The sequence below is a fragment of the Primulina eburnea genome, unplaced genomic scaffold, assembly GCF_022965805.1.
Source record: "Primulina eburnea isolate SZY01 unplaced genomic scaffold, ASM2296580v1 ctg241_ERROPOS200780, whole genome shotgun sequence".
NCBI lineage: Eukaryota > Viridiplantae > Streptophyta > Magnoliopsida > Lamiales > Gesneriaceae > Primulina > Primulina eburnea.
The window spans coordinates 14,036-41,338 of NW_027331075.1; the positions used below are offsets into that span (position 1 = coordinate 14,036).

At 36.1% G+C, this 27,303-nt stretch overlaps 4 protein-coding genes across 7 annotated transcripts; 3 read left to right on the top strand and 1 right to left on the bottom strand.

The window, feature by feature from the left end:
* Positions 1–1,179: 1,179 nt before the first annotated feature.
* On the bottom strand, positions 1,180–2,963 carry LOC140820878 (2-methylpropanoate--CoA ligase CCL4-like). The gene has a single exon (XM_073181251.1). The coding sequence runs from the start codon at positions 2,870–2,872 to the stop codon at positions 1,223–1,225; it is 1,650 nt and encodes a 549-aa protein (XP_073037352.1). The 5' UTR covers positions 2,873–2,963; the 3' UTR covers positions 1,180–1,222.
* Positions 2,964–4,273: 1,310 nt separating this feature from the next.
* Positions 4,274–7,600, top strand: LOC140820872 (thiosulfate sulfurtransferase 16, chloroplastic-like). Of its 2 annotated transcripts, XM_073181237.1 has the most exons (6): positions 4,274–4,586; positions 6,237–6,356; positions 6,483–6,556; positions 6,669–6,739; positions 6,970–7,023; positions 7,305–7,594. In XM_073181237.1, the coding sequence occupies exons 1-6, from the start codon at positions 4,339–4,341 to the stop codon at positions 7,377–7,379; spliced, it is 642 nt and encodes a 213-aa protein (XP_073037338.1). In that variant the 5' UTR covers positions 4,274–4,338; the 3' UTR covers positions 7,380–7,594. The 2 variants fall into 2 exon arrangements, with proteins under 2 accessions (XP_073037338.1, XP_073037339.1); XM_073181238.1 differs by lacking the exon at positions 6,237–6,356 and having other exon boundaries at positions 7,305–7,600.
* Positions 7,601–8,320: 720 nt separating this feature from the next.
* On the top strand, positions 8,321–11,503 carry LOC140820874 (vicilin-like seed storage protein At4g36700). The gene is made up of 5 exons (XM_073181240.1): positions 8,321–8,632; positions 8,944–9,125; positions 9,220–9,300; positions 9,430–9,735; positions 9,830–11,503. The coding sequence occupies exons 1-5, from the start codon at positions 8,338–8,340 to the stop codon at positions 11,231–11,233; spliced, it is 2,268 nt and encodes a 755-aa protein (XP_073037341.1). The 5' UTR covers positions 8,321–8,337; the 3' UTR covers positions 11,234–11,503.
* Positions 11,504–18,065: 6,562 nt separating this feature from the next.
* On the top strand, positions 18,066–26,174 carry LOC140820875 (uncharacterized). Of its 3 annotated transcripts, none has more exons than XM_073181242.1 (15): positions 18,066–18,629; positions 18,753–18,821; positions 18,961–19,068; positions 19,582–19,650; positions 19,760–19,918; positions 20,256–20,291; positions 21,171–21,277; positions 21,370–21,441; positions 22,118–22,169; positions 22,631–23,238; positions 23,708–23,917; positions 24,025–24,145; positions 24,701–24,821; positions 25,363–25,466; positions 25,825–26,174. In XM_073181242.1, exons 1-13 carry the CDS (start codon positions 18,231–18,233, stop codon positions 24,773–24,775), a joined length of 2,085 nt encoding a protein of 694 aa, XP_073037343.1. In that variant the 5' UTR covers positions 18,066–18,230; the 3' UTR covers positions 24,776–24,821; positions 25,363–25,466; positions 25,825–26,174. The 3 variants fall into 3 exon arrangements, with proteins under 3 accessions (XP_073037343.1, XP_073037344.1, XP_073037342.1); XM_073181243.1 differs by having other exon boundaries at positions 24,701–24,818; XM_073181241.1 differs by having other exon boundaries at positions 24,701–24,802; positions 25,825–26,173.
* Positions 26,175–27,303: the final 1,129 nt, after the last annotated feature.

A 27,303-nucleotide genomic window follows, 5' to 3' on the forward strand; every position in this document is an offset into this window, starting at 1 on the left:
TGCTCATTTTTTAATAAAGTTTAAAAGCTTATTTGTATCTCAACTAGTTTAGTAAGTTTGTTTAATAAATTATAAATGAAATTAAAAGAATATTTATAAAATAATTTTATAGAAGTGTTTTTTACAAAGAGATTTATATTTTAAAAGTTGTTTTAATAAACAAATATGTCTAGAAAATTATTCTATAAAATAATTTTTATAATTAAAAAATAATATATTTTGTTCTTCATTCTTGAAATCTATCAATTCACAAAACCTAACACATTCAAGTTTTATTGATATTAAAATAAAATTTGTTATCGATTATATCAAACCTTAATTCTTTAGGTAGTGTTTGGTACGTCTGATAAAGTAAGTTTGTTAACTTTTGTCCATCCTAATCCGTTGCTTTGTTCATTTTTAAACAAACCCACCCAATCCCCCATCCAATGGACTGAATTACACTAGGTTGGCTTAAATAAACCCATACCCCAAGCCATTATTATTAGTCATGCATTTTATCATACGTGTCTTTACCTATTTTACCCTTTGATCCAACCCAAAAAGCTGAACACAACTGTCTTCCCCCCAACTCAGAAGCAACGTACGAAGGAAGCTAGGACTTTGGCGTACGTATTCCGTGCTTGCTTTGAAATTTTCGGAAATCAGGTGCTCTTACTTGTTGGAAATGTTGCTGGAAATTTCCCACAACAAAACAGTGCTGGAAATGTTGGAGATCGAATTTCCTTACCCACAATAATATTTCGGTCCGCGATTTGCTTTCGATCTTCACGGAAATCTACGATGCGGAAGCGAAATTTTAACCCTACAGATGTTTGATTCACTCGACACGCATCAGAACCCACAAATTTTGGGGCAGATTTCGTTGATATATGGGGAGCCTTTTAGTTTGCATAAATGCTAGGGTTGTCTTGGAAGATGTAATGTGAAGGTTCAGTACTCAAAGGAAATGGGAGGTAGTGATAGAAACGTGGGTCTCATTTTAGTATTTTCATAAAATATTTGGAAGGGTATATTTGGTAGTTGAAACTTTATTGACTAGTTTATCACACCATTTAAAATCAAACCAAACAAGTCAATGTTTTCAGCACACAATACGAACTTGTAAATAATCATTTCTCTTATCATTTACGTGCCAATCATTCAATAATCTTATCACTTGAACCAAACTACTTGCATAAATTTTAAAGTTGTGGGCATTTCTCCGGACCGAGCCGACCCACTAAAGCCTGCTCGTCTTCGAAGCCCCCATGGCGGCCGCCATCTTCCTCAGCACAAATTTCTGTATTTTTCCGGTGGAGGTTTTTGGAAGCTCATCCACAAAAACTACCGTCTTCGGCACCATGAAGCGCGGCAGTTTCTCTCTGCAAAAGGCTATGACGTCGCTCTCCGTCGGCTTTTGTTTGACACCCTCCTTGAAGCTGACAAACGCACACGGCGTCTCGCCCCAGAACTTGTCCGGCCGCGCCACCACCGCCGCCTCTTTCACATCCTGGTACATGTACAACACGGACTCCACTTCCACGCTGCTCAGATTTTCTCCACCGCTGATTATTACGTCCTTTGATCTGTCTTTTATTTCTAAGTACCCGTCTGGGTGCATCACCCCGACATCGCCGGTGAAGAACCAGCCGTTTTTCATGGATTTCGATGTGTTTTCGGGATCTCTAAGGTATCCCAACATTATGCATCCACCCCTTAACACGATTTCACCTAGAGTTTTTCCATCTCGAGCCACGCTCTTCCCTGATTGAGGATCGATTACATCCACCTCCGCCATTCCTACGGTTCTCACTCCCTGTCTAGCTTTCAGCCGGGCCCGTTCCGCCGCTGGAAATCTGTTCCAGTTCTGCTTCCACGAGCAACAAACGACTAGCCCTCCGGTCTCCGTCAGGCCATATCCATGACATACCACAAATCCGAGTGACTCAGTTTTAGCAAGCACCGCTGCAGGAGGAGGAGCGCCGGCGGTCAGAATATGAACAGTCCTTTCCAGTGGCTTTTCATCTGGAACGTTCGACAGCATGTTGAGCACCACCGGCGCCCCACACATGTGGGTCACGTTGTGTTGGCGTATGTTGGCGTAGATAACGGAAGCGTCGAATTTGCGGAGGCAGATATTGGTTCCGCCGACTGCAGCCATGCCCCAGGTGTAGCTCCACCCGTTGGCGTGAAACATGGGCAGAGTCCACATGTAAACAGGCTCTTTCGGAACGGACCACTCAAGCAATGAATCCATGGCGACAATGAATGTTCCCCGATGACTGTGGACGACTCCTTTCGGCGTAGAGGTTGTTCCCGACGTGTAGTTCAAAGTCAATGGATCGTATTCAGATTTGGGACGAACCCAATTGAAATCTGAACTACCCATTGACATCATATGTTCATAACTACCATGAAAATCCCCTTTCGCTATCGGATATTCCGACTCACCTTCAGTGATAATCACAAGCAAGAGACGCCGATAATCACCCGGGAACAGTGTCACCGCTTCAAGAACCAAAGATACCGATTGATGATCGACGAAAACAAGCTTTGGTCGAGCATGGCGGAACAGGACAGAAACCGTACGGGAATCAAGACGCAGGTTGATGGTGTTGAGCACTGCGCCGGCCATGGGTATGGCGAAATGAAGCTCATACATGGCCGGGATATTCGGAGCCACCACAGAGACCACGTCTCCCGGAATGATGCCTAAGGAACAAATCGAGGACGCCATTTTCAAGCATCTGCGATAGGTTTGAGACCATGTGTAGGAGATGGAGTTGTAAACGATGGAAGGGCAATCAGCGTAGACTGTGGCGGCTCTCTCAAGGAAGCCAATCGGCGTCAGAGGGCTGGAATTCGCAGGGCTGGGCTTCAGTTGATCCATGAATCTGTGGAACTGGAGATGGAGACGTTGGACTTGGGATACTACTATACTATTCTAATCTTCATAAGAGCATTGAGATTCGTCTTTGTAATTTAATTAGGTGCAAAGTTCAACCAATAATCATATTATTTATTCATTATTATATTATATTTGGGTATATGTTGTAATAACTGTATATATCTTAATATGATCAATTTTTTTTTTTTAAAAAAAAATCAATTATACTTCATTTGTAACTAACGGGTGGATAATATCAGTTGAAGTTAATAAATCTAGTTTTACTAGTTTATTTAGTGAACTATAATTTACATGCCTCAAACGATCCTACCATATATGAATTATTGATTTTCCCAAGTACCGAATCACTCGTTCATAACAATATTTACTATGTTTATTCGAGGCTACCTCATTTCAATGCTCTCTAAGTTGGGTTGGGACGAAATTATTTGAAGTTGTGGTTGCTAAATTCATAGTTTCGATTATTTAGGTGAATTTTAAAATAAACCATTGGTAAACCATATAAATGCAATGATAATTATGATGAATTAGAAATAGGGGTGACAATTTCCTTCGAACTCGATGAAGAATCCGATACTCGACTCGAATGGAGGAGGGTATGAAGATGATTTTTTACCCGATTAAATAAATGAATAATGAGTATGGGGAATTTCGGGTATGAGGATGGATGCAGATATTAAAGAATCATGATCATAGTCGATATGAATACTCGATTAAATTAATTAATTATATATATATGATTTTTCGGTAATGATGTCAATTATAATATGTTTTTTTAAATGATATTAGTTGTATGAAATGAAAAAAATTATTAGTATATAGTTGATGCAATTTTGTTAAATAATGATGTTAAGATAATTTTTTTTTGTAATATTTTATTATTTTTCTATAATGTTTAATTTGTTAATTTTTACATTTTTTCTTATGATTATCAATAATTTAGTAGATGTTCATAGGTTACTCGTAATAATTTAAATACGAAAAAATACAATTACGTGTGGTAATATGATATTTGGATAGAAAATGAGTATTCAATCCTCTGACAAATATGAGAATAATGACGGATGATAAAAAATATATTCATATCCAATTCATTATACTCCCTAATTTGAAATACGCCCAAGATGTATTTCATTTAAAATCGAAAATTTACATATCTTCTAAAATCAATTCCTTTCATTCATCACAAATAAAATTCATGGAAGCACTTAAAATGAGACACATATAATTTTTGCACGTGCATAAAAAATATTTTGTTATGGGTTGTATGCCTTAAGGTAGACATAGATATTATTTTAAAATAATATCAAAATAATATCCTATTTGTATATTAAATCTAAATGTCTCGGAAAATGGTAAATCTAATTCCAGACTTCATTTCTATCCACGCGAGTGTCGTGACTCATTCCAGGTCGATTATTCTTATCTGGCGACAGCGACTAGATCAGATGAAATTGCTTATAAATTTCTCTCGCTATGTATCTTCCCGAAAATCTCAGCGTAGCAAGAACCCAATATCGATGTTGAGGCCAATTATCTCTGCTACCTTTCCCGCTTCGTCAATGGCGGAGGATTCAAATCAAAGGTTTTCGATGTCTACTTCGACACCGCTGGACAAGCATTGTTCTCAGAATTGGGTGAGCAGAGTAAATTATCGCAATGGCTCCAGCTCTATCGGTAGACTTTCCAGCTTCAGGTAATCGTTAAATTTAGGAACTTCGAATCATGATTTTTCTGCATTGATTTAAGCCGCCATGGGGACGAACCCTAGATTTAAATCGGTAGACTTGCCAGCTTCAGGTAATCGTTAATCGCTAAATCTCATAACACCTGGGAAATTGTGATTTTAATCGTAATAAATTTGATGGTTATGTTCAGTTTCAGAATATAATCAGATGTTTATCCATAACTGTTAAAATTTTGTTTATAGTAAGTGGGTATGTGTATTAATTCGGGTTTTGGACAGCTTTGCGTGAAATTACTTAATATTCCAAACTATATTAACATTGGATTTTGAATTTTGTGCCATGTATTAATTTATTAATTCGTTTGCGGTGAAAGTTCCTAACCTTATCTTTGCATTTATTTTTTCCTCGTTTGCGTGGAATTCCTTTGGTGTTAGGATATGATTGACTTAGTTGTAGATATATTTGCTCAATCCAATCAATTTTTTAAGTACATTGTTTTCCCTTTATACCATTTCATTGTCTCAATCTAATTTTTTTTTTGGGTAGAAAATCTCACTTGATCTACTTTATTTATCATTAACGGTGACTATCACTGAATATCATAAAGTTTATCCTTATCTAATTTATTCAAAAATGATTTCACGTTTTCCAAGACTTAGTTGATAGAGGTATATTTTTAAAAAGGAAAAAAGGAAAAATGTTAATTAATGTAGAACTGAACTATATATATGTGGAACAATCGAAAAAGGAAATGAAACCTATATAATTAGGGCCAATTCTATCCTACTCCAGGTGAGGCACCCTCCTTTACTTTTTTTCTTACACATGTCTTTTTTTTTATTATTATTATTACATTTCACTCTACTTTAACCAAAAATCAACCAAACTAATTTTGTTTCATGCATATAATATGTGTTATATTATTATTATTATTATTCTCAAATTTTAAAACTTAATATTTTATATTTAAAAATTACGTGAAATTTTTATTTGATAGTAAAATTTTTACGTTTGAGGTTTGAGATTTTTATTTCTATTATTTTTATTTTTGTGCTAGAATCATATAGATTGTTAAAAATCAATATTTTAAAATTTAATTATTATAGAAAATTCTATGTTCTACCCATTTATAAACGCTAATAAAATTATTGCAGCTATTTTTAAATGCTAGACATATATATATTATTTAGTGACAAAGAGTACCTCACCTGGAGTATGATAGAATTGGCCTATAATTAGGATGAGGGAGCATGTATTATTGATTTGTGAAATTACCCTTCCACGTCGTTTATTATAATCGAATAAGGATCGTGTTTCGGAAGTTAAATTATTTTCCTTTTCTTACTAAATATTTCCAAAATAATCTAGCATCTGATTTATAAATATGACATTGACTGTATTTTGCATTGTCTTGTGTAGTATAAAGCTGTTTGCACAAAATTTGTGTAGATGCGCGCGTGTCAGGTGCAAATGCACCAATTTGTGTGGAAAAAATGAAACTAACGTCTAAGATTTCAAACTAAATGAATAACAAATTTGAATATTTGTTATTTTGTTATAGTCTCCCAAGCTAATATGTACAAAATATAAATGATTGAAAGGTCTAATAAAAGATATACAATAGTGATCCATTAGATTGTGGAATATATATGTTTCAGTATTGGCATAGCAAATGGAAACAGAAGCATGCAGGAGCACTCTGCAGGTGTTCCAACGTCGGTGCCTGTTCGTGTGGCGCGTGAACTTCTCCTAGCAGGCCATCGTTATATTGATGTTAGGTGATCTTTAATTAGACTTCAATCAGCCTGCACTTATATAGCTTAAAGAACATTTTGATCAAACAAGTGAGATATTTTGTGTTACAATACAAAAATTTGTAAAATTTATGGCTTGAATTCGTGTAGGACTGCCGAGGAGTTTAGCACTGGACATGTTTCTGGTGCTATCAATGTCCCTTTCTTGCTAAGAGTTGGACCAGGTTAAAGTAACACACGAGCTAGTGCAATTTTTGAAAAGCTGGATAAGGTAGTCATAGGGTTTATTTGATCTGGTAAAGTTCCTCGACTAACTTGTTTGAATCACTATAATAGGCATGACTCATAATCCCAAATTTTTGGAGGAAGTGTTGTCTCATTGTGGAAAAGATGATGAAATCCTCGTTGTAAGTTCTTTAATTTCGTCTAGCTTTTGGATCGAGACATTTGAAATCGGGAATTTTAAATCCTTTTTATCATAATTTCGTTCTAATTGTTTGGATTGTTTTGATATGGGGAGACATCAAATTCTCTTTTCTTGATCAAATCTTTACGTCCAAGTCAAATATTTCTATACAAAAAGAAGAAATCTTTCTAATCAAAACACTTTTTGAGTATTGTTTGGCTTAATTGACAGGGATGCCAATTAGGAAAAAGGTCTCTCATGGCTGCGACTGAGCTATTATCTGCTGTAAGTTCTTCCCTTTTCCACAATCTTGTAATCTAAATAGTTCTCGAAGTCTATGAGGGGTTGCTTCAAGTATCTTATTGTGGAATATTTATATTTATATTTAAACAGATATGAAATTTTAATTCTTTTTTACTGTCCAGAATGAGAGAATGACAAAAGCTCGTTATTATTATTTTTTTGTAAGAAATAAAAAAAAATATATTTGGTTTTTAAGTTTTGTCGACTGGGGTGTATTTGTATTTCTTCATGAAAGTAATTAAAAAGGTAAAACTTAATTATAGGGATTTAGTGGAGTAACGGACATGGCTGGAGGATATGCAGCTTGGGTACAAAATGGACTGCCAACAGAGTCTTGATGAGAGGCTTATTTCCATTGGTTTACAAAAAATTATTAGAAATCAAAAAAGCAGTTTACTTGTATATTTTTATTTAAAAATATGGAGTTGTAAGTTAATAATTTCCTAATTAGTAATGGTGTAATTTTTAGTCCTTTCTTATTTCCTCGGATCTTTTTTGTTTTGACAAATGAATGCTGTATGGTTTTTTTTTTAAACATGATTCACATTTCATTAATCAGGCACCTCAGAGTTGATTGAGAATGTTTGTGTTTTACTAATTGTTATGAGTTCGAATATTCATTACTAATTTTTTTTGTTCAAGTATCTCACTTAAAGTTTCACGCTCGGTCAATGTGTTTTACTTATTTAGTGTAATTTATATGTTATTGCGTTAATGCAAAAAATTACTTGGTGATTCAATCATCATAAAGATTTAAAAAATGTAAAAAGAAAAAGTGATCTAAGATATATATATCTAAACTTTATTATTTGAAGCTAAAGAATTAAATTATTTTTTTTTACCAAAACTAGAGATATTTATATTAGTAATAATTGCTTAAAATTAAACTCCTCGTACTAGATATTTTTATATGTTGTACGAGGTTTTTTCATAATCATAAAAATATCATTTAACTAATTAATTTGATACTTTACAGGTTCTTTTTCGATCTCGATTATCTCCTATCATTTTAATTTTGAAAGTGGATAACTTTTAGCTTTAATTTTTTTTTTAATTTTTAGAAAGAATATTTCTTTTTATTTTTTTTAGATCACACCAGCATATACGTTACGACAGGATCCCATGCATGCAGCTCCAGCACTACTCGTGTCGCATTTTCCCTCCATGCAAATGCCACGTACCCCGCACTGACTCTTCACTCCTATCCTTTTCCACGGCTAATATAAAATTCACTCCCAATTTCTCCCAATTACGTACGTTTATGAGCAAGATCAGAAAATGAACTCCGTTTTCAACATGCTACCCGTACTGCTCTTAGTTCTTTGCTGTGTGATTCTGCCTATGTTTTCAGGTTTCAATACTGTGGTGTGCGCAGAAGAAGAGAACAGGGATCTTTTGGCTTCGGGGGTTTTGGTGAAAAGGGAAGATAGGAGGGCTCTTGTTTCCAGTGAATATGGAGAGATTTCGGCGGTTCGAATGGGCGATGAAGACATCGGGGCCACTTATATTGTTCATTTCTTCACTCTGGAGCCCAATTCTCTGTTTCTCCCAGTGTTTCTGCATGAGCATATGGTATTCTATGTCCAAACAGGTACTCTCGCTATGTTAATATGGCCATTAATGGGGACCCTTTTTATGGTTCATTGCATAAAATCATGTGTTACTCAAAACAGGTTTACCTGAAATCCACAGATCTTGTATATTCCGTTTTTCAAATTTGATTTACTGTTTTGTTCTTCGGATGTATACAAATTTTCTGAAAAAGTGATAAGTTACGTTTACGTTTTTGGTTCATCGCATAAGTTGCGTTTATTGTTTTGTTCTTCGAAAGTATCCACAAGCCAGTTAACCAGTCTTACGTTTTTATTTTTTGTTTCATCCTAATATACATATTAACTGCAGGGAGTGGAAAGTTGAGCTGGGCGGAGGAAAATGATTCGAAGGACATAGATTTGAGGCCAGGAGATGTCTACAGATTGGAGGCTGGAACTGTTTTCTTCATACAGAGCAACTTGGAAACCGAAGACGAGAGACAAAAACTCAGGATTCATGCTATTTTTTCGGATTCAAACGATGAACCTCGAGTATTTTGCTTCACATTTTAAGTTTTTATTCAACTCTCCTTACTCATAACCAGTCTTTATTTTAAAAAAATATATATATTTGTGATTTTCGTAGGAATCAACAACTGGGCCTTACTCTAGTATCCGAGACATGGTTCTAGGTTTTGACAAGAAAGTTTTGCAGGCGGCATTTAAGGTTATAATTTCCTTCTATCCACTTTGTTATTTTCCGTCATCGTTTTCAGTTTTTGTGCGTGGGTTCTTAAATTTACGATTTCGAGCTCATGTTATGGGGGATTCAAACTCGTGATTTTAATTTTTTAAGGTTACTGAAGAACTGATGGATGAACTGTTGAGCGGAGCGAAGCCACCTGCCATTGTTCATGGAATTCCAAGAACTAGGAAGGCATTGGAGATGGAATTTCGATTGATTAGTGGCATTGTGAGAAGCAGAGGGCATAATATCATCCAAGTTAACAAAAAAAAGAGGGAGAAAGCGAAATTATTCAACCTTCTCGAGGACAAGAAAGATTTCGAGAATGACCATGGGTGGAGCACAACCGTAACCGGGAAAAAGTTATCTGTATTGAAGGAGACCAACATTGGTTTATACATAGTGAACTTGACCCGGGTAAGTTACGAGAACCAGATGGTTTTAATGGTATGGGCTTGGTATTGTAGCTAATTTTGACTCGTTTTTGATAAAAAAAAAAAATTCTTTGAAGGGATCGATCATGGGGCCGCATTGGAACCCCGTGGCTAATGAAATTGGGATCGTCTGGCAAGGGCGGGGAATAGTGCGGATTGTGTGTTCTAGCACACCAAATGAAACATGGTGCGAAAGTGTGCGGTTTAAGGTTGAGGAAGGGGATGTCTTTGCGGTTCCTAGGTTGCATCCGATGGCTCAGATGGCTTTCGAGAATGATACATTTGTTTTTGCAGGATTTAGTACTTCGGCAAAGAGGAACCATCCTCAGTTTTTTGCAGGGCAGGCTTCTGTACTCAAAACCTTGGATAGAGAGGTTGTGTCTATTTCCTTCAATGTGACTAAGGCGACATTGGATCAGCTCTTGGCTCCACAAAGAGACTCTGTGATAGTAGGTTGTACCTCGTGTGCGGAGGAGGAGTTGAGGGTGCTGGAGGAGGAGATGGAGAAAGAACGAGAGGAGGCTAGACAGAGGGAGGAGGAGGAGGCCCGAAAGAGGGAAGAGGAGAAAGCTCGGAGGGAGGAAGAAGAGGAGAAAAGACGGGAAGAGGAAGCAAGAAAGAGGGAAGAAGAGGAAGCTAAGAGAGAGGAGGAAGAAAGGAAAAAGCACGAAGAAGAAGAAGAAGAAGAGAGGCAAAGGGAGGAAGCAGAGCGAGAAAGGCAAGAAGAGAAGGAAAGGAGACAAAGGGAAGAGGAAGCAGAGCGAGAAAGGCAAGAAGAGGAGGAAAGGAGACAAAGGGAAGAGGAAGCACAAAGGAAAGAAGAGGAAGAAGCTAAGAGGGAGGAAGCAGAGCGAGAGCGGCGAGAACGGGAGGAGGAGGAACGGAGACGAAGGGAAGAGGAAGCACAAGAGGAAGTAGAGAGACAAAGGGAGGAAGCAGAGCGAGAAAGGCAAGAAGAGGAGGAAGCACAAAGGAAAGAAGAGGAAGAAGCTAAGAGGGAAGAACGGAAGGAGGAGGAACGGAGACGAAGGGAAGAGGAAGCACGGAGGCAAGAAGAGGAAGAATCGAAAAGGCAAGAAGAGGAAAGGAGACAAAGGGAAGAGGAGGAAGCAGAAGCAAGAGCACGAGAAGAGAAGGAAGCTAAGAGGGAGGAAGAAAAGGAGGAAGAGAGAGCGAGAAAGAGAGAAGAAAAGGAAGCTTGGGAGGAAGAAGAGCAGAGAAGGAGAGAAGAAAAGGAGAAGGGAAGAGAGGAGGAGGAATCTCGTTGGGAGCGGGAGGAGGAAGAAAGAAGGGAAATGGAGAGAGCGAGGAAAGAAGCAGAGAAAAGAGAGGAAAAAGAAAAGGCAAGACAAGAAGAAGAAGCTAGAACGGAGGAGCACAAGAGTGAGGAAGAACGGGCAGCTGAAGAGGAACGACGATGGGAGGAGGCGGAAGAAGCAGAAAGTCGCCATGGGGGAGGAGGTTACAGGTTGGAATGGTAAAAATGGGCATTAATCACGAGTAGCGAGAAGAGTTTCAGAGAGATTTTTTCTGTGTTTTGAAGTAAATTGGATTTCATGAATGCCTCCTCTTTTCAGGCCATGATCTTCTCAACATTTCCTTTTTGCATGTAAGTGAGGTCTGAACAGTTTCGCTTTTGGTTTAGAAGTCTCAATGCTCAAGTGTTGTACAAATTAAAACTTCTGAAATTCTAGTATTCTGGCTCGTTCACATATAAATTTACCAAAAATTAAAAATTGCACGAGATTTCTTAGAAAACGAACAATGCCTTCGTTCTCAGGTGGAAGTGTGGAACGCTGCAAGAAGACAAGCTGTGTGTGCATCAGAGCTTATTGGGCACTTGAATGATGTCTGATTTCAAAATTGTCTTCGGATAAGCTAAAATTATCGAAAAGAAACTGAGATTCACCGCGTCTTTGTTGCAAAATTAAATCAACATTCAAGATATATCGAGTTGGAATGAGTGGTTACATAAGTATACAATACAAACAATAAAATGCACGGTTAATCAAAAATATGCAGGACATCGAATGTCTAACTCAAGCCGATTGCTTGTATGTATTATTCTAGCTAGGCATTAATGCGCCTCAGTGTATGAATTTAAATAATGGGCTACAAAAACAAAACATATCTACAATCCCGAACAATCAACAACAGTAGCCATTTCCATTACCAAGCTGGACTTCTCCACCTCCGTTGGTAAGTAAGTTTACCCCATGTCCAAACATACCGTATTAGCGTGACAAATAAAGTTCACCAGATAATAAATGTTCCCGCAAGGTCTGATCTGACCATAAATTTCTAAAATTCTTGATTTCTTCACCAAAATCAAATCATGAGCAGATTCCTGCCTCTATCATACGCGTTCTCCATGTGTGAATTTTCAGATTTAAATACATATTCATCAAAGATTATCTTAACAAGAATGATGATAAATTGATATTTCCATTATATTCTGAAATAAAAAAGATACAGCATATATAGGACTATTCCATCAATCAGTTCCCTAAAAACTCGTCCATGAAATAACCTATATTTATATAACAATATGCATATCTTTTTACCTAGGAAAGAATATCAATTATTAATTATGCTATATCTCAACACTCCCCCTCAAGTTGGTGCATAAATGTCACACATGCCCAACTTGACTAGAAACTTCAAGAACACTCGATTGGAGACTCCTTTAGTTAGTATATCAGCTACCTGATCTTCAGATCGAACCTTGGGTAGTTCTACAATCTTCTCATCCAATTTTTCTTTAATAAAGAATCTATCTACCTCAACATGCTTTGTACGATCATGTTGAACTGGATTATGAGCTATATCACATGCTGCTTTGTTATCACAATATAGTTGAATTGGCTTATCTGAATAGTAGTCCAAGTCTTGTAATAGAAATTTCAGCCACAGTGCTTCACAAATTCCTAAGGCCATTCCCCTGTATTCAGCCTCTGCACTAGATCGTGCAACTACGTTCTGCTTCTTGCTTCTCCAAGTGACTAAATTTCCACTTACAAAGGTGAAGTATCCTGAAGTAGAGCGTCTATCATCAATTGCTCCGGCCCAATCAGCATCTGTGTATACCTCTATATTTCGTTCACTTGTGTTTTTAGAGAAACAAATTCCCCTTCCTGGAGAAGATTTCAAGTATTTCAAAATACGTGTTACAGCATTCATATGTTGTTCACCGGGGTTATGCATGAATTGGCTAACGATACTCAAAGCGTACGCAAGATCTGGTCTTGTATGAGACAAGTACATCAATCTTCCCACGAGTCTTTGATATCTTCCTTTATCAACCGGAACTTGGTCTGACCCATTACATAGTTTTAGCCCTTCTTCTACTGGTGTATCTACTGGTTGGCAACCTGACATACCTGTTTCTTGTAATAAATCTAAGGCATACTTTCGTTGAGATAGGAATATACCTTTCTTACATCGAGATACTTCAATTCCCAGAAAGTATTTCAAGGGACCCAAGTCTTTCATTTCGAAGTTTTTTGACAAGTACTCTTGCAAAGCTTTTGTTTCTTCTGGGTCATTTCCTGTAACGATCATATCATCCACATATATTATGAGTGCAGTAATCTTACCATGTTGTTTTTTTATGAACAATGTGTGGTCTGAATTGCATTGTTTGTAGCCAAAGGTAGTCATGACTTTGGTAAAACGACCAAACCAAGCCCTAGGAGACTGTTTTAATCCATATAATGATTTCTTCAACTTGCACACCTTCTTATTCTGTTTTTCAGTTATCATGCACCCTGGTGGGAGATCCATGTAGACTTCTTCGGATAGTTCACCATGTAGAAATGTATTCTTCACATCGAATTGTTGCAAGGGCCAATCTGAATTGGCAGCTAAGGACAACAAGACTCGGACTGTGTTGATTTTAGCTACAGGGGCAAATGTTTCTGTATAGTCGATCCCATATGCTTGAGAGTACCCTTTTGCCACTAATCTTGCCTTAAAACGTTCGATCGTGCCATCAGCTTTGTATTTCACGGTAAAGATCCATCGACATCCAACTGTTTTTTTTCCTGCAGGACAGTTTACAAGTTCCCAAGTTCTGTTTTTTTGCAAGGAGTTCATCTCTTCATTCATTGCTGCTTTCCATCTTGGATCAGTTAAGGCTTCCTGCACACTGTTAGGTATAGATACAGTAGATAATTGATTTACAAATGACTGATTTGTTTTTGACAAGCGATTACCAGACATATAATGGTTCATGGGATATCTTACTTTGCTAGTCAATTGAGGTTCATATGTGAGTTTTGGAGTACCTCTAGTAGAACGTGGTGGTAATTGTCTCAAAGATGATTCAGACACTGTATGAGGAACGTCGTTGTCCTCATGATGTTTTGTTGTGTCACTTGATAGAGGCTCGTGATAAAATGTATCATGACTTTCTGGGTCGTGCCGATTCTCACTTACTTCCTTGTTTTGACCATTGAATTCTATATCACATACTTCTACTCCTGTTGTATCATTTTGTAAAGAATCACCACTGAAATCCGAAACACTTACATTTGTATCGGGAACTTCAATTCTGTCTTCATTAAGGTTATGTACGAGAGTCTGGATTTCCTCAAGACACTCCCCCTGAAAAGCAGACTCGGAAAAATACATTATATCTTCATGGAACACAACATCTTTAGTAATAAACATTCGTTTAGTAGGAGGATGATAACATCGATACCCTTTTTGATGATCAGCATATCCAACAAAGACACATTTTAAGGCTCGAGGCATGAGTTTGCTACGTTGATGTGTGTGAAGGTGAACATAAGCAACACATCCAAAAACATGTGGAGGTAAGTTAGAGACTACAGGTGCATCAACAGCTTCTGTAAGTGCCTGAAAAGGTGTTAGAAAATTGATAGATCGGGATGGAACGCGATTAATCAGGTATGCGGCAGATAAAAGAGCTTCTCCCCAATAACATAATGGCATGTGGGCAGTGATTAATGAAGCACGGACAACCTCCAACAAATGTCTGTTTTTTCGTTCAGCCACACCATTTTGTTGAGGCGTGTTTGGGCAGCTGGTTTGGTGAATCGAACCACGACTCTCAAAGAATTGGTGAAGGTCGGAGCAATTATATTCCCTGCCATTGTCACTCCGTAACACTTTTATTCGAGCATTGTATTGAGTATGGATAGTTGTATAAAATTTTTGAAACAACGAATTTACTTCAGCTTTTGATTTCATCAAGCACAACCAAGTCATTCTGGTACAATCATCTATAAAAGTAACGAACCAACGAGATCCACCCAATGTAGGAATTTTAGATGGTCCCCAAACATCAGAATGGATAACCATAAAAGGAGCTTGACTTTTATTTAAACTTAGAGGAAAAAAAATGCGATGACTTTTCGCAAGTTCACAAACATCGCATTTAAAAACAGAAATATCCAAATTTTTAAATAAATTAGGAAATAATATTTTTAAATAAGCAAATGAGGCATGTCCCAACCGTCGGTGCCAAAGCCAAATCTCTTTTATTTTCCTCGATGTAGCATAGCTTTCTACTGCTAAAACCTGCTGTAATCTGTTTGAAATGTTGGTCTCCAAATCCAAATAGTAGAGTTTCCCCTTTTTAACACCACAACCAATCGTTTGTCGAGTCTGAATGTCCTTAAACACACAATAGTTAGGCCAAAAAATTACAATACATGATAGAGCTGTAGTTATTTGAGAGACCGACAAAAGGTTATAATCTAGAGACGGGACAACCAACACAGAATCAAGATGCAAATTATTTGAAAGATGTAAAGAACCTTCACCAACAACTTGAGTAGTGTTGCCGTTGGCAGTGGACACCCATTTTTGTGAGGATGAGTTAAGGTTTGGTAATTGAGTAACATCAAATGTCATGTGGTCAGTAGCACCAGAATCAATTATCCAAGCATTATTCAAAATATGTGAAGAGATATTTAAGACCTTACCATTTGTGTTCGCAGTTGTTACCAATGCAGATGTTGTTGGAGTGGCATCATCTTTTGTATGTTGAGCAATCGCTGCAGTAGATGGCCGTTTAGAGTTCTTATGGCGAGTGGGGTCCCACCAATCTGGATATCCAATAATTTCAAAGCAATTACTTTCTGAATGTCCCGTTTGGTTGCAATGAGAGCAACTTGATGTAGATTTGCTTGATCTTTTGAAGCTCTTAGGATAGGTGGATTTTGGCCGCATGTTGGATGGTTGTTTGAATTGATTTCTTGTTATCATAGCGGTGGCTTCAAGTTTCTCATCATCGTCATTCAAGGTAGCGAAGCGCAAGGCTTCACGACGAACCAAGGAGTAACATTCTTCTAAGCTTGAGAGAGGTTCCTGACGTAGAATTTCTCGACGGATTGGATCAAAATTTTTATCCAAGCCCGCTAGAAATATATGAACCCTTAATCGTTCGATGGATTGCTTGTATGCTTTAACATCATCAGGATCTTTCATGATCACTTTATCACGATGGTCAAGTTCCTGAAATATTTCTATTAGCTGTCCATAAAATAAGGAGAGAGGTGTGTCACCTTGCTTGGCTGAAAATGCCTTTTGGTGCAAAGAAAAAACTTGCATCTCATCGCTACCATCATAAAATACTTTGGAAAGTGTACTCCAGATTTCACGCGCAGTAGGTATACGTAAATATCGTTTCATAATGTCTGGAGACATGGACATCAAAAGCCATCGTTTAACCTTCTGATTTTCTGCATACCATTTTTCATATCCCTTCTCTGATGTTGTAGGTGGAGTTGTTTCTCCGATGAGATATGAGAGTTTTTCTCGTTCAGCAATATGCATCTCCATCAATTGAGACCATACATCATAGTTTGTTTCTGTAAGAATAATGCCTGCATTGAAGGCACCCTCTGATTGAACAATAACAGGTACAGATTTGGGTCCAGAAGACCCACTTTGCTCTGCCATTTTTGTGATTTTTTTTCAACAAACGTGGATCTTCTCACATAGAAATTTAATGTTTGGCTAAAAGACAAGTGAGAAATGGAGACAATGACATAGTGTGAATTGGATTTAATGTTTGGCTAAAAGACAAGTGGGAAATGGAGACATAGTGGGAATTGGTGGTGTGTGATTGTGTGTATAGTTTCTTTTTTTTCTTCAACAAGCTCTGATACCATCTTAACAAGAATGATGATAAATTGATATTTCCATTATATTCTGAAATAAAAAAGATACAGCATATATAGGACTATTCCATCAATCAGTTCCCTAAAAACTCGTCCATGAAATAACCTATATTTATATAACAATATGCATATCTTTTTACCTAGGAAAGAATATCAATTATTAATTATGCTATATCTCAACAGATTAAAATATGTCAGATCAGATGCAAATGTAGCATATAAAAAAGTTCAGATTTTGACATCAGAAATCTGTTAGATTTTGAAACATTTGAATTTAAAATTTACCAACTAAAATGTAAATTTCTCTATAAATATTACAGTAAAACAATGTCTAAGAAGCCCTAATATAATGATTTAGTGAATCTGTTGAGAATATGCGAGATATTAGATCATTCTTAAAGCTCGTAATAAATACATTATCTCAATTGCAAGATCAAAAAGAACAAACGAATTTGATATTATCACTAATACAGATCCGAACCTCTTATGAGGCCAATCAAGCAGTTGTCTCAGGGCCTGACCCAATAAAGGGCCCAAATGTAAATTTTTAATACACATGGTATATGTATTAAAAAAATAATTTTGTTATTAAAAATGAGAGAATAATATATTTTTCATTTCTATCCAATTAATCATAACTTTGAGGGGAAAACATAATTTTGTTATTAAAAATGAAATAATAATATATATTCCATAGTTTCATATGAGCCGATATGGCAACCATTCCATGTGTAAAAACTTTCATTTTATACTTGACTAGTATTCCATATTACGAAATGTTATTTTATATAATCAGTGATTAAAATTAGTGAATATTAGTATTTGAATACTTATTTAAATTATTAATTTAATAATATAATGAATATTTTAAAATTTAAATATTATATCAGAAATAATTTTGTCATTTGAGATAATACTACTCAAAAGAAAGATAACAATATTTTGTCGTTACATTACATTATTTACTTTTGATGAGTGAAATTGAAAAAAAATACAAATATTTTTAGAATCATATATTATTTTGTTTATCAAAATTTTAAATAATAAATAAATATTTTTCAAAAATAAATTTGTGTATCATTTATCAGATGAATATATGCTAGACATGTTTGAATACAAAAGTAACAAATTTGGTGCATTTAAGTTTTGTGCATTGTTTTTGTCTCTGTTTGGGTACTTAAATGCTGTGTCTAGCCCATGTAGACTCGGTTTCCATTATTTGTTTGAAACCCTAAACCCTACCCCTACTCGTGAATTTTCAGAGAGAAAGAAGTAAACTGTTGTGTTCTTCGATATTTGATTCCGCTTCAGAATCGGGGAAGGATAGATGGCGGACCTTGATTTGGACCTGGACGAGCTGTTGGACGGCCCCACGCAGGTGCCCGTTCGATCCACACGCTTCAATCCCAAGAACTCAAAATTCAAGCCGAGGGTCAAAACCGAGCCATCTCAACACCCGCCAGCATCTTCATCTGACTCTGCTGAACTGATGGGAAAGGAATCGGATTCCATTCCCTTGCCCAAAAAGGAGGAACCTGGTATTAAACCCGAATTTGCAAATGATGCTGAGATGGACATTGACTTGAAGTGTGGGGGGATTGTGGAAAACGGAATGAAAAAAGAAGAGACTGAAGATTTAATGGAAACGGAAGAAGGGGAAGCAGAGGACGAAGTTGTTCGAGAAATTGATGTCTATCTAACTTCTTCTCTGGACCCTAATACTCGGGTATTATTGAGTGTTTAATTTTAAATCATTTTGTAGGTATTTTGTGAGTTGATTAAATGAACGATCATGGAGCACGAGATAGTGGAACATTTACTTGGTTCTTTTTTCTCTTTTGCTATTCAGTTGTTTGTGTTGCAATACCCGCTCAGACCAATGTGGCGACCATATGAAATGGAAGGAAGATGTGAAGAGGTATATTCATATTTTCCATTTGCCGGTGAAGCATTTTATTAACAAGTTTGAACTGGCAACTGTCTTGTGCTAAAAGAAAATATGTCTTAGGCTAAGTTGAGAACTCTACATATTGTGAGACTTGGTGTTGATTTTTCAGGTGAGGGTGAAACCTGCAAGTAACGAAGTAGAGGTTGATTTGGCTATCGATTTTGAATCCAAGAATTATGATAGAAATGCTGATTCTAGAGTTTTGATGAAAAAACAGGTTTGCTTTTTATGACTCTTTTATTTGTACGATAAATGTTTTCAGTTAGTTAATGAGATAAGGTAAATGCACTATACTTGTTTCTATAAAGGTTTGGTGCATGACCTCTATTATCTCTCAAATTTATGTTTAAATTATAGTAAGACGGCGTTGTGGGATCAGTTTTAATTTAATAGAATCAATGACAGTCATTTTTTTTTTTGATAAGAGACATATAATATTAATGATGAAAAGTGTTTTCTTACAAAAGGCGGATAAGACATCCACCAATTCAGAAGAAATATCCTAGGAAAGATTAAAAACAAGTACAATCATCTTAAACAAGAACATAATTCCAGTCCCTGTAAACTTGAGAGACACTAAGATGTTCGTAGTCTTTCTGAATCTTCACCCAACATGCAACTCGAAATTAAACATTGATACAGACTTTCTTCTACTTCCACGTTTTTAGCAGCTCAATTTTCTTTTAGGGAGTAAAATTTGTATTCTCTGTTTTTTTTGTTCCTTTTATAGACTCTTGCTTCATCATGGAAGCCACCTCAGGCAAGTGGTTATGCTGTTGGGGTTCTAACTGGAAACAAGGCATGCTTTCGTATCTCATAGAATCTTTCTGTTGCTCATTTTGAATGCGGGTGGGCTGCTGATGCTAAAACCTTAGCTGGACAATCACAATCTGTTGTTTGTCATGCAGTTACACTTGAACCCTATCCACGCAGTTGTACAACTTCGACCTTCCATGGAGCATCTTGATTCTAGGGAATCTAAAAGGAATGTTGTTACCAGTATGGAAGATTCTGTGAAGGCAGAAGAGATCAAGCAGGAAAAACTTTCGATTGCATCAAAACAATTGGTTAGTTGACTTATCTACTGTCATCAACTAATATGACATTTCTTTATTACACCGCTTTTTACTTAGTTGACATGTCTAGGCATACTAAACAATTGGCTGAGTTAGTTATGACAATATCTGAGCATGCATCATCTCTTGATTATCAACTAGGACTGGAATATAAAGCCATCTTAAACAGGTGGGTACATGGGCATAAAAAATATGTGTATAACAAATGCCTGTCTCTTAAGCCGAGTGGACGTCGAAGCAATTTCAGATCTAATGTTTTATGTTATGCTTTTATGTGTTACATCTTTGAAAGATTCAATTTATATATCAATACCCTACTTCCTTGCAGACCAAACCATCAGGGCAGGAAAAGGATATTGGAGAAGTATGCACACCTTGGCTCTCCGGATTCTCTTACTGCCATATATTAATCTCATCCCTAATAGTGTAGCATCTGAAATCTAATATATTGTTTTTACTTTATTGTGTTTTATTATTTTGAGGGTCATGTGCTGTCAATAGCAGTGTGTTACTATGCAAAAACAAGTAACTTCAATTTAATATTAGCAAATGAACGGCTGCAAATTGTGCTCTTATCTATGATATTACTGAATGTTGAGGTCAAAATGCATTGGCATTTTTCGTTTTGTGGAAGAAGGTTATTGGTCTTTTGTGTAGGGTTTCTGTCGAGGAGTCGTCCTTCTAATAAATACCAAAAAATGCCCTTGGTTGTGGCAGTCTATCTACTTTCTTAAGGATCATGTTTATAAATACTGTTTGAATAGTCACAATATTATCTATTCAGTAGGCTTTAAATTTCTCGAGTTGCTATAAAGAATTTTTGTCTATAGTAACGAGCCAGTGAAATCAAATTCATAGAGCCTTTTGCAACTTACTGGTGAAGCTATTACACGTAAGATGAAAGAAAAACTGCGCTAGGATTTTGCATGATGAACCAAGAATTTGATGGATGGGCTCTGAAGGTGTATTCAGCATGGATTATAGAGAGTCTTTAACATTTTAGGAGCTTGCTGTCAATTTCTGCTTCAAAGTGAAGTGGAAGAAGTCCAATGGTTTGCAGACATTACATAACCTGTATTTTCGTGTTGCATGGAGTGATGGAGATGCGACTTTTTCAATGCTATTTTTCTCCTCATTTATGTGATTAAGAAATTTCTCTTTGCCAATATTTAATTCTGTAGAGTTGATTACCATTTCTTTTAAATGGTTTTCAAGTGTTCCTTAATCTTTTGCTATTTTTCAGGATTGGATTCATATGACATACCATAGCGCAAGAAGCGACATGGCATCAAGATACTTGCAAAAAATGGTGGCTCAGGAAGGATCACCTATTCATTTTTCCATGAGCTCGTATGTTTTTTAATGCTGCTACTATTTGTTCCCACATTGTTCTCGTATGTATGTTTTCACGTATATCTATTTTTCTTTGTTCAAATACGAAGGTATGATTATCTGAATAGCTTGTATCCTGGCACATCTAATGACAATGTCCAGATCAGTGGTCCTCCAAGAAGGTATCCAATCATACTGCCTTAACTTTTGAATGAAAGATACATTGTTTTGTTTTCTTTGCTTTTACTGCCGAGAGAATCCAATTTTTTTTTCTAATCTCTTATTGTGCTCAAAGGATAGTAAAATCCACCCTTGTATATCTGTTGGACTCTCTGTCGTAGCTTTATTTTAGTAAATACGAAATGTAATGTTACGTTGGTATGGACATTATTTGAAATTCTCAGGCAACTTTTCTAGGCTCGGTAGATTATCTTTATAAATTATAAATAGAGGGACGGATCTTTACTTTTTGATAATATTAATAATGTTTTGTCCTCTCTTACTGATGAGCTCCCTAGATGTGTTGCTTTGACGTTGCATGTTTTCGTTCCATTTTCACTGATGTTGATACATATTATCATAAATCCCCTTAATCCTTATTGATTGAAGCACATCTTCAGATATAACCCCTTGCCCTTCTTTGGAGACATTTCCTATTTTTTGCTCTACTCCATTATCGGAATGCAGCCATAGAAATAGCTGCATATATTATTTCTCCCAAGTTTTTAATTTTTAGCGTTTCCTGTGTTGCACAAACTCTTATTTGTTTTTTTGTTTTTTTCCAAGTATTATTTGCGGCTTATGTGGTTCATTGTGTTGGGATATAGATGGTCAACTTATTTCTGGATGGTGTTTCAGGCTGTTACTGACTCTACCGCTAAAAGAACGGTTTAAAACTTGGCTTCTTGAGGTCTGTTACTGCTTTTCGTGTTTCGAAGTTCTGTCTTCCCAAAATTTTTCGGTGATTTTATTGTCTTTATCTAGTGTTTATGTCTCCTATCTTTTCATTTCCACTTTGCTTTGCTTTCCTTGAATTAGGTGGACAGTTATTTATTTATTTTTTGTTATAAAAAACCTTTTTTTCCCTGCAAATGAAGCATTACACCGAGTTGGTTGCATCTGTTCTGAGAATGGATGATTTAGACAATTTGGCGAATGGTGATATGCTTTAACTTTTATATTTATGATCTTCCTCCTCTCTCCGGCGCTTCATTTTTTATTGGGGCACTCCAGGTCTTGTTTGTCTTCATCATCACCCACCATTTCCTTACATCTATCTTCCCTTCAGGTCTTCTTTTAGCTCTGGTATTTGTGGGACGTCTGGTGACATTTAAATATTTCTTCCAATTGATTTGTGAATTGCTGGAACAGGGCCCTCCAATTCATCGATTTGACGCTTTGAAGTACCTAGCTTTGGATGAATCCGTCGAAGAAATTTTGGGAGTCTTGCAGGAATATGCCCGATTAGTTCAGGGACTTTGGGTTCCTAAAAGTTATTTAGTGTATGGAACCGATCAAGGAATAGAAGTTTTAGCCAGGGATTATGTTCTTCTTTTATTTACCAAGAATCCCCTCATTAACAGCTCTCAATTGCCTCGACGACCTCAACTTGCTAAAACAATGAAAGATGTCCTGAAAGTGTTGTCTGTGGAGAGACCTGCCTTCAGTGACTGGAAACTGAAAGAGCTCCCAGATTTTAGTTTCATCAAACTTAATTCCTCTGTTGTAAAAAAAGAACAAGAAGAGTGGGATTGCTTAGAGACTAAAATCAATGGTCTTCTTTTTGGAGGAAAAACTGGACCTGCTATCACGGCTTCTTCAAAGTCTAACACCACAAACAATTCGATCGCGAAAAGTTCCGATATAGTCGGTGCTAGGACTCTGATTGGAACAAACTCAAGGATCCAAATGTCCGAAGAAGCTCGAGAGGCTATTGCAAAAGCACTTCAAAAACTTTTTAAAAGTGTCAAAGTTTGTGGGTGAGTTGCTCTGTTATATGAGTTATTTCTCTCAAGCTGTTAATTATACTTGTGATTGTAAATGCCATCTTCTAGGTAGTAACATCTTGTTACCTGTTTGATACAGATGCTAATTTTATTTATAACTAAATGGATTGAAGTGATTGAAGTGCAGCAATTTTCTGACATAATATGTGCTTTGAGTCGATATTTTTTTTCCAAATTGAGTGGAAGTTTGAGACACTAATTTGTTTGTTCTCAGACTGAGGGCTTATATGTAGGCTTCATTATTATTTACTTCACTGAGCACTGGGAGAAATGTTGGTGGACTAGATTCTCAAATCAAGTCTATTTGGCTCTTGCTTACTTTTATTGAGTTAACCTGACTCTTGAGCTTGTCTGCTTTACCTCAATCTAGGAATAAGGTTTTCCTGAGGGATTTTAATTTTATTTTGTGTAAACTACATGTATATATGCTATATTATGACAGTTTCCAACAAATTAGCCAACGTTTACGGGACATGGCAGTGTCTGAGTCTGCACGCTCGACAGGATTTGCTAAAGAGGCTGTAGCTGCAGCGAACAGTATCGATTCTTTTCCGACCGAGCTTCAGGCAATCGTTAATCAGGTAGCCGTTAATATTCATGGCATTTGCGTTCCGAAATCATCACCAGATCATCCACAGTATGACCCATTCAGGTTCCATTTGGATACTACCCTTTTCTGTTGAAGAACATTGAACTTGCTTTTATTGAAAAAACATCTCTTGTTTGTCATCAATCAATGTGTGATTCTTGCCTTTGTAGGAAAGTTGTCATTGATCTTTTTGTTGCTGAAGGACCAAATGCAAAGCTTAAAAAGGCTCCTATAATTGAGGCTGCCAAGATGGAACTTAAGAGGGATATAACTACCACCGAATATAATAAGGTCAGTACAAAATGTGTAATATAATTGATGATTGTGAGATAATGGCAATGATGATTGTATATTCAGGTTTAAGATCATACTCTCCTCTCTGCTGCTCTTTATGTCAAACTTTTTCACTGGCAATGGGACTAGGTTTATTTTATGTTTGAGTTACAAAGTGTGCAAAGAGAGCTTTGTTGTTTTTTTTGGGTATTTTATGCTGATGTTAACAAGGACACAGCTTGCATATGTCAAGGGAAGATATAAAAATTGTTTGGCTCCTTATATTTGACGGCAACTTTTGAATTCTGTTTTGGAGTTTCTTTATTTGTGAAGTTTCCTTCATTGTCATCCTTTACAACTTTTTCAAAACTGAAAAGGATAAGAAGGAAATATCTTGTATCTTGCATATGGCAAAATGCTGAAGCTTTTGTAGCTAACTCAGCTTTCTAAGCACATTTCTTACCTGCCAACTGCTGACATTCAGAGGGATCAAGGCTTCTGTGTTTTCTCAATTCCTCCAAGTTTTATTGTTCGATTTAATATTTGTAGTTTGTTTTTGGTTTTGATGTACAGGTCTTGCAGGAATTGTGTATATCTCAAGCTTCTGCCTGGGTACTGAGGAGTGGTGACAGAAACCCAATACATTGAAGTTTATGCTGGCAAATTCATACTCCAGTATGTGCGGATAGATGTAGTATGCTTTCCCAGCTACTCATTTAAGAGATCACTATTTAATTTCTATAAAATAGGAAGATTGTTGTTTTGGCCGTGTAATTGAGTTCCTAATTGCACCAAAGTTGTGGATGTTGATTTAGACTATTTGACAGAGTTTAGTTTTACTTAGTCAAGCTTTTACTTGAACAAGGATGTGATGCAACTTGTTCTCATAAAGCATTTGCTATTGGTATCATTCCAACGGCTTATCGGAAACCTGGAATTGGAAATTGATTTAGTTGGTAACTTTCATCATGGACCACCCGCATGAAAAAAACTTATCTTGATGTTTATTAGATACTAATTGGATCAGTCAAACCTTGGTTCTATTGTTGGAGGTTACATTTGATGGCTTGAACATGGAGGTCGTTAGTTTCTATGCTTGTTTTTCGAGTTTGATTCTCACCCTTTGTTTCTTCCTCACAATCATCATTATGCTTTTCTAGTAGCATCATTTATGCAGCCCCTTATTGTTTTATAGTATCTTTGACGACTGGCTGATAGAATGGTTTCCTGTGTAGGATGTCCAACCTGATGCTATCAAGAATAATACTTTCTGGCTTGGTGATTGATGGCTCAGTTCATCCAAAATAATTAGAGTTAATTGAGAGCATTGTCAATCAAGGTACCTTGTCCCTGAGGCAAGTTAGCAATATTTACACTAGGACTAGAATATGAACCGTTGTCCCAGATTTTCATTGATCATAACCTGAAAAGCTCTGAGCGTTGGTTTTTTTTTTGTTGTGTCTCCATTGACATGGTTTATTTAATTTCAACATCACCTACACTCTAGCTATCATGACAGGACCTAGATATAACCAACACCCCCACCCCATCCCCAAATTCTGTTTCAGCGATTGAATTTCAGTAAAAATTGAAAATCAAGGGCATTTACTGTACCCGCCAAAGTTTCTCTTACTTCCACCAGCCAATTTTATTCACCACTTGCATTTTTAAACCATAGTAACCATATTGTTCTGCAGGTGCGGCCCTGTTCTAACACTTCCATGCCAACTGTTTCACAGTTTGATAAATTTCATTCGAAGTTGTAACGTTCAGAGCGAAAGAACGGTCTTACGATAAGTTTTGTTTCACCAATTAAATCTGAACTTTGACGTGCATTTGGAAATCTAGATACTTGAGGCCTCCCTGATGCTGCTTCAATATGAACCCTGATGTTCAACGTACAATGCAGATTCTCTTACGTTGCGTAATGATAAATATTGCCGTCAAAATGTACTTTGCATGAGTTGGGATGTGGACACATAGTAGGTTTATTGTGTATAAGTTCTTTCGGTCATTTTTGGTAGGATAAATAAATCGATACGATTTCTTCAATATTTTACCTTGTTAAAGTTCACATACTCAGTGTGAAGAATTCTGAAATTTTGGTTAGAGATTAAGATTTAGATATCAAATATTTGAGAAATATCGTGGAAACATGTGATATATTTACCTTTTGTACTGTCAATCTTTCTTGCCAATTTCTCGACCGAGTTTCATAGGAAGTTTACCCGTTGGCTTGAGTTGTATTTGTTGTATGTTTTATCAACTTCTTCGGGCATCTGCATTGGTTGTTCCAGTGGAGGTGATATAGCACCCAATTGGTGAAAAATCAATGTGGGTGGCTCACTCCATTTACGCTTTCATTTTAATGTTATAATTAAATTTTAATTTGGATAAATGACCTTGTTAAAATAAGAGTAAATAAGTTTAAGTAATAAATATATTAAAAAATATATTATTTTGTAAAATATAAATCATTTAAAGATTGTAAATAATATTAAAAATGTGTTTATTTAACATAAAATAAGAATAAAGATGAATGAATAGACAATGAGATCATAAAATTATAGAAATCTATTCAACCTGTTTGATAATATTTAAAATCAAAATTATCAAAATTTTGAATAGTAGCAGCATCTCAAACAACATACGACTAGCTGTTTATTAGCAATTCTACCGATTTTCACAATAAAAAATACTATTTTTCATGTATGAGAGATCTTCTAACAAAATACGATCCACACATGTTTTTGCCATACATATATGTGTAAATCTAGAACATTCATTATAAACATTATTATTCTTCTTTTGTTCAAAATTACTTTGGATATGGAGTTGCTATATATAATTTGTCTATACATTTAAAATCAAGATATTGATGTAATTCGTCCATTAATTATTTTTTCCTTCAACTTTCACCTAATATGTATCCATTAAACCATTTAGCATAGTTAAAATTAAATTAATTTTTCAATAGCTTTTACCAAAATAAACTTTATCATATTTTCATCAACGAATATAGTTTATAAATTCTAGAGATATAGTTGAAACGATCAAAATGATGCATCAAGTCTTACACTTGTATAACTAATTCTATGTTATCCACTTTTGATGGACTTCGTATAGGGATGTAAACGAATCGAGCCGAATCGAATACTGTCAGACTCGAGCTCGAT

Bases quoted from the DNA above. Each gene is read 5' to 3' on its own strand.
- LOC140820878 (XM_073181251.1), bottom strand. From the start codon at position 2,872: ATGGATCAACTGAAGCCCAGCCCTGCGAATTCCAGCCCTCTGACGCCG.
- LOC140820872 (XM_073181237.1), top strand. From the start codon at position 4,339: ATGAAATTGCTTATAAATTTCTCTCGCTATGTATCTTCCCGAAAATCT. The intron at 6,357-6,482 runs GTGATCTTTAAT...GAATTCGTGTAG, and splicing joins CATCGTTATATTGATGTTAG to GACTGCCGAGGAGTTTAGCA. The intron at 6,557-6,668 runs GTTAAAGTAACA...TCACTATAATAG, and splicing joins CTTGCTAAGAGTTGGACCAG to GCATGACTCATAATCCCAAA.
- LOC140820874 (XM_073181240.1), top strand. From the start codon at position 8,338: ATGCTACCCGTACTGCTCTTAGTTCTTTGCTGTGTGATTCTGCCTATG. The intron at 9,126-9,219 runs GTATTTTGCTTC...TGATTTTCGTAG, and splicing joins ATTCAAACGATGAACCTCGA to GAATCAACAACTGGGCCTTA. The intron at 9,736-9,829 runs GTAAGTTACGAG...AATTCTTTGAAG, and splicing joins ACATAGTGAACTTGACCCGG to GGATCGATCATGGGGCCGCA.
- LOC140820875 (XM_073181242.1), top strand. From the start codon at position 18,231: ATGGCGGACCTTGATTTGGACCTGGACGAGCTGTTGGACGGCCCCACG. The intron at 18,630-18,752 runs GTATTATTGAGT...TTTGCTATTCAG, and splicing joins CTCTGGACCCTAATACTCGG to TTGTTTGTGTTGCAATACCC. The intron at 19,919-20,255 runs GTTAGTTGACTT...ACTTCCTTGCAG, and splicing joins CGATTGCATCAAAACAATTG to ACCAAACCATCAGGGCAGGA.